The following is a 6,436-nucleotide window of genomic DNA, read 5'->3' as shown; positions in this document are numbered from 1 at the left end:
TCTAAAGAAGGCAGATCTGAAGGGCTGGCTGATTAGCTCGGGTGGTTAGAGCAGTGTTATAACACCAAGGTCAAGGGTTCGGATCTCTGAACCAGCCAGCTGTCCAAAAAAAAAAAAAAAAGGCTATGGAAGATCTGGGTGAAATAAGTTGGAGAAGTTAGCGTGTGCCTCCTGTGGGCCCTTGTCTCTGTGTGTCCCTTTCATGCTGGTTTTCTAGGATTCTGCCCTCGGCCACTGTTCCTCACCTTCTGTACTGCCTCCCTGGAGCATCTGGCCACCCTTAGGGACGCAGGCACCCCATACATAATAATGACTTCCACACCTACAGCTCAGGTCCCTAGTCCCTCCCTGCCTCCCAGTGTTCAGATGTCATCTCCGTGCCCCATGAGCTTCTCATTCTCTCCATGGCTAAACCGAGGCAATCGGCTTCCTCTTGAAGAGCTCCGCATTCTCAGTGGTATTCAGTTAGCCCACATCCTCCCCGATCATTCCTGCTGGAAGCCAGGATGTCATCTTGACTTTCCTCCACAGCCAGTTATAAATCCCACACACTTTATACCATAGAAAAATTTCCTAAATTTTTCTCTCAACCAGTGGTTATCAAAGTCTACCGATGTTGAACTGACAAGAGACTTACCCAAGTAATTGGGGGTCCAGGCAAATGTACTTATTAAAAGCTCCCAGTGTGATTCTCTGTATTTCGGAATTACTGCCTTGGACTGTTTCTAAAAACCCATTGTTAAAATGGGGTGGGAACCGGCAGGCACATTGGTCACCTAACAGGATAAGCTGATGTCCACAGACACTTTGGAGTGACCTCTTTGCCCTGGGAAATTCCTTATCTTAGTTTGTGTGATACTTTAGATATATTTTTCTATGAATACAGCTGTATGATTTTAGAAAACTATGATCTGCTTAGCTACTTAACACCACTAACTAATTGATTCAGCGTGTATTCATAGTGGGCCTGAGGACCAGGGTACGATGGGAGTAATGAAGATGCGGTTCTCGCCTCAACAGTTTGACAGTCTAATGGAACATACTGTGCATTTTTTTCTTCTTTAAGGTGCAAAATGATCTAACATTACAGAGTAATGGGAGCCAGTATTCTCCAAATGAGGTAAGTTTCCTGAAGATTAATGGAAGCTAAGGTATTTTATGAAGCCTGAGTTGGAGTATCTTTTACAGAAATATGTAATCTAAAACTGTTGTGATTAATGAGTTAATTAAGAGTCTCTGGGGGAATCCATCTCACTTTCATTAACTGTCATAGCCTTATCTGGCCCTCTACATAATTAAAGATTAATTTTTATAAGATTTTTGAAAACCAAATATAGGAACATCTTTATAGAAAACAGAATAAAAATTGCTCAAATACGCAACATTTAGAATGTTATCTTATCTGTAAATGATTCAGTGTGTGGTTTTTCTGAAGGGACATCTGCTCAGTGTTTTCTGTTTTCTCATCTCATTGTGTCATGCAAGTCTTAATCAGATGTGTCCTCTTTTGGATGTAGGGGTGTGTGTGTGTGCGTGCGTGTACACTTGTACACAACTATGCTGAAGGAGAAAAGGATTGCCAGTTTTACATGATTATAAAATATTTTTATAGTGAGCAAATAAAAAATTGAATGGGTCACTCCTAAACAACATTCTGTTGATTATGCCATTTAAAACATTTGCAAAGGGAAGATGCATCTGGTATCGTATTTTTTAGCCAGGACATCATCACACAGCAGCAAATGCAAAAAGGGAGTGGTTTTATTATAATCTTTGAACATAGAGAAGCATACATAATTCCACTTCAGATTTTTCTAATTTCCTTTCCTTCTTACCCAACAGATCTCCCCTGCAGACTCTCCTACCACAAACAGCACAGCTCCATTTGGCTTGAAGCCTCGATCGGGTAAGTTAAAAATCTCAGACCAGTCTCACCCTAAATAACTCAGTGATTTCCCTTTGGCCGCTTAAGTGTATACATTTTAGTGTGCACACCCTTGTCAACTCCGAGTTGGAATCCTGGCATCAGAAGCTTGCTGCAGCTTGGGGAGACCAGAGTTTGGAGCATTGTTTCAGTGAATCAACTGTTAAATCCATGGTATCAGTAATGGATATTTTACCTTTTTTTGAATCAGAGCAAAGAAAAAAAGGCGATGGGAGCATGTAAGTGGGGAAGAAATATTTTATTGAATTTTTTACCCCAGGAAGATAAAATAGCAGCCTCTGGGAGGGTGATTCCTTTCTGAGACATCCCTCATTTGCTTCCTGAGCCTGGTAGGTTCTATGTATATACTTATAATAGGGTGATCATGTGAAGGCTTGCATGAGTGATCAGGAGTAATGTTTTAAAAAGTCTTTTGGGAAAGCATTTTGCTTATATTACTTTATTTTAATTTGTAATTAGTATATTCACAAAAGTAAATTATAGCAATGCAAAAAATAATTATTGATATTAAAAAGAAGGCTCTATAGAAAAACTTGGTTCATTTGATTTTTCCATTTATTTAAAGTTCTGGTCCTATTGTTCGTCTTTTAGGTCCTTCTTTGTTTTAATATTTTTGGTTCTTTGGTATCTAGCATACACTCACTAACACTTTTAAGCAAGTGCTAATAAAGGACTCAGACACTTTTAAGCAAAAGCTGGTAGAGAACTCAGATGCTCTTGGGTTTCCAATAAAGCATTTTGACAATAGTAGAAGTTATACATGTGTATATTTTGGAGAAAGTAACCCATGGGGGTGGAGGGAAGATGATTCCTTAATAAAGGAAATGTTTTTCATTTTTGGAGCAACTTGACTGACGGGTAACATGTGGCCAGGTATAATGGTTTCTCCAAAGCTTAAATGGTCCATAAGAAAAAAGCCATTTGAGAAAATGCTGGAGCATGACAAGAGTTAGTGGATTTTTTTGGACAGCCAAATCGTACATGAAATAAGACTCACACGGCTGGCCTCCTCATATACGGAACTAAGCACATGTGCCCAGATCTGGCTTGGGGGCCCTTGGCTGGGTTTCCACTCTCATGGTCACTGCTTTGTCCTGGGGGTATGGAGGTGAGTCTGGGACACCTCATCAATGCCTTCAGTGAGTAGCCAGGAGACTTATGTCTCCACACTGAAGACATCATATTAGGCTACAGTCTTTCTCCTAATCCTCACAGGCAGTTTTATACAATTTAAAAAGATTTCATAATTGAACAAATCAAAAGTTGAATGGATCTGCGAAGAACAATATTGTTTTATTCTGAATATGCAACTTTGTAATTTAGTTGTAAAATTGTTTTAGTGACTTTTTAATTCATTTTATGGAATCCAAACTCCCCTTTATCAAAGTTAGGGTTTACTTTGTTCTGGTACTGTTAAACTATTTCAGATTCTTTGTAGTCATAAGAAATAAATGGAGTATTGATTTTAAATAGCAGAAAACAAAGATAATTTCCTCCCTAAGCTTCCAACCATTCTGTAAGACTGACTAACCAGTGTGGAAATTGTTCTAGTTGTGGAAAGCACTGTGGAGCTTGGTTGCATTAAATAATGTTGATTTATTTTCAAGAATATCAAGTGGCATATCAGAACTTTATAAAACAAGCATTACGTATTGGAATTTTTAAGTTTTATTTAGTAATTTCTAAATATTACAGTATGTACTTTTCATATTTTCTGGAAAATAATATATACAGCAATCTTAATTGGAGATCATATAATTTAAAAAGATGGAAACCATTTTTGATTGAGTAGCTTTGGAATGCTTAAAGACAAAGTATGTGGATTTACGTGATTTCTGTGTTATAAGTAAAAACAAACTGCTTAAATCAGCAAGTTGGAATAAGAACTTAGATACTTAAAGTAGGCTGACAGTTTTCTTCAAAAGAAACATTTTTTTCTCTTCTGCATTTTCCTCCCAAAGAAAGACAACTGCACATACCCAAATATTCATTCCTGGAACCATGTCCATTTATTTTACTGGCTCTGTCTTATGATTGAATAAAATTTAAATAGATATTTCCTAAATATGAAATTACTATATGGATACTTAGTGCAAAAAGAGATGTTACCAGTTTATATATGACCGACTCAGAAGTTATTGAAACTGATTGACATCTAGTGGTTAATTGTGTTTGTTGTTAAATAAACTCTACAAGTGATCAAAATTATGCTTTTTCTCCTCTGCTGAGCAATATTAAAAATAGCATTGTTTTGAAGAATTAAAGAAAGAGTTGACTAGATTCAGCTATCTATAAAGCATGCTTGTAGACTTACTGATGTCTTTAAAAAGAAACTTTATATTGCCTTGGGAAAAATTTCACTAATGGTAAACAATGACTCTGTAATAGTTTTATTTCTAAATAATAGATATATTTACACATATTAAGCTTTGTCCTATATGACCAAATTTTCTGCATGAATCATATTTGCTAAGATTGTTAGTTATTTAGAAATCTTTGAGAAAAGTATCTGGTAGGTCTCTTACCTGTTATCTACAAAACCTATGGGTACTCTTTCTTTCTGCTGACACAATTCATTAGCGCTCTAAGTCTGTGGGCTTGCAGAACTGTTACAATGAACAATTTTAACTGCATGCAAAGTGTACGATTGATGAGTACTAACACTCAGTTTTTATCATTCTTTTTATTCCATGCGCCATCTTTCATTCTTCTCCTATATTGTACATTTGAAATTAAATCCCATATAAATGAAATCCACTTCATGTCCATGCAAACCTTATGCCATTTGTGAAATGCTGCTGCCCCTTTGGTTTTTCCTGGTCCTTGTGCAACCACACGTGGACTGGCTCTCTCGCTCTCCTGCAGACCCAGCCCTCATTCTTCCTCCTATCTCCTTCAACAAACTTACACAGGCACAAACATGGGACAGCTCTAGCTACAGTGTTCCATCTGAAGGAGACAGTGACAATGGTAGGTGGCTTTGTACCTATTCTTCAATGTTCTCTTTAATAAGCCAACGAATATACTGAATATTCATTTCTGTGAGGCTGAAGATGAGTAGTATATTCACCTGCATGCTTGATACAAGAAATAATAAGTAGGCCTGGAAAGTGAAGTCCAGATAAGTGCATGTGGATTGTTCTCTAGAAGTTTGTCAAACTACAGTTTAATTGTCTTGAATATTCTGAATTTTGGAAGGGCTTTGCAATATGATAACTTTCTTCTCTACCTTTTCTGCTTGTGTTTTTTGGTTTGTTTGCTTGTTTACATAGATTTGGGGTTTGCACATTTGGATTATTTCTGCTTGCTCCTACGTCTGAACTAAATGCTTTTAGAGTTTGATCGTTTATTATCTATGCTTACCATATGAGATTTTTAAGGTAATTAAAATGTACCATGGCTGATCCTAGAGTGTTGCACTGAAAATATTGTTAACATTGAGAAATTTCTAAAAATGAAGAGAAATCATTTGTCTCCTTTTTTCCCCAAATTATTTGTAATTTTGACTTTTGATACCTTCTTGAGTGTGAGTTTATCTAAATAATATTTATGAATAGTAACTTGGCCTGAGAATCAAATGTGTAAATAAAAAATTGAGGACTCCCAGCTAGGATTAATATGTATATCTTTTAATTTTGTGCCATTAAATATCTTAAATAGCCTAAGAGATGAAAATAAAATAAATATAGTTATTTAGATCTACATATCACATGTATGTGAATCTCTATTCTAGTCTAATTCTAGTTCAGATTTTAAATATTTTACTTCAAAATACAAAGTTATAGAAGTAATGTTTAATGAAACAGTGTGATTTATAGGGAAAGGAAGTGAGATGTGAGGTATAACTACAATGTAAACACAGTGCAAGGATATGTTTTCTGATAATATTTACTTTTTAAAATCTAAGTATGTTATATGTAACACTTGGAAAATATATATTTAAAATACCTGCTGCGATTTCTGGGTAAAAGTCAACCAAAAATACTTTTACAATTTCTTTATGTAAAAAGATAATGTATACTTTGGCAGGTTAGTTATAAAAAGGAATTTTAATATTTCATAGACTTCTAAATTTTTTAACTGAAAATAAGTGTGACAAAAAAACAACAATCGTAAAACAAAAGGCCCTCTTTGTATCATCCTGTTTTAAATTCTGGAAGTTGAAGAGGGCTGAGTAGAAACTTTTTTAATAGACTGTTCCTTTACTTAAAAATACAAATAAAAAAAAAAGGAGGGGAGGCATTTTGTTTTTCAGAGAGCATGGCTATTTATGGGTCTGATGTTGTTTAAAGGATATAAAGCCTAGAATGAAAGATTTATGTGTGATCTGGTATTTCCTTAGGAATGATATCTGAAACCAGGAACTTTTTTTTTTCTTTTTTAAGCTGGGAAAGAATTAGACATCTTATGTAGCAGTAGAACCTCTGTGCTTATAGATGAACCAACTAAAACCAGATAGTTGAGGTGGGCAGCCTGGGTCACCTACCAGGT

At 35.7% G+C, this 6,436-nt stretch overlaps 1 protein-coding gene across 4 annotated transcripts in view; it reads left to right on the top strand.

Moving 5' to 3' along the window:
• LRCH1 (leucine-rich repeats and calponin homology (CH) domain containing 1) overlaps positions 1 to 6,436 on the top strand; it is a 208,366-nt gene that overhangs the window by 159,773 nt on the left and 42,157 nt on the right. For 3 of the 4 annotated variants that reach the window (XM_008571768.1, XM_008571765.1, XM_008571769.1), the window contains 3 exons: positions 1,067 to 1,120; positions 1,843 to 1,906; positions 4,811 to 4,915. In XM_008571768.1, coding sequence (XP_008569990.1) covers positions 1,067 to 1,120; positions 1,843 to 1,906; positions 4,811 to 4,915 — 223 coding nt within the window. The remainder of the gene's footprint in view (positions 1 to 1,066; positions 1,121 to 1,842; positions 1,907 to 4,810; positions 4,916 to 6,436) is intronic. The other variant, XM_008571767.1, reaches the window with a different exon arrangement.

Source organism: Galeopterus variegatus, unplaced genomic scaffold (assembly GCF_000696425.1).
Source record: "Galeopterus variegatus unplaced genomic scaffold, G_variegatus-3.0.2 Scaffold716, whole genome shotgun sequence".
In the NCBI taxonomy this organism is placed as follows: Eukaryota; Metazoa; Chordata; class Mammalia; order Dermoptera; family Cynocephalidae; genus Galeopterus; species Galeopterus variegatus.
Note: the sequence above shows the minus strand (reverse complement) of the source record. Positions and strands in the feature narration are given on the sequence as shown.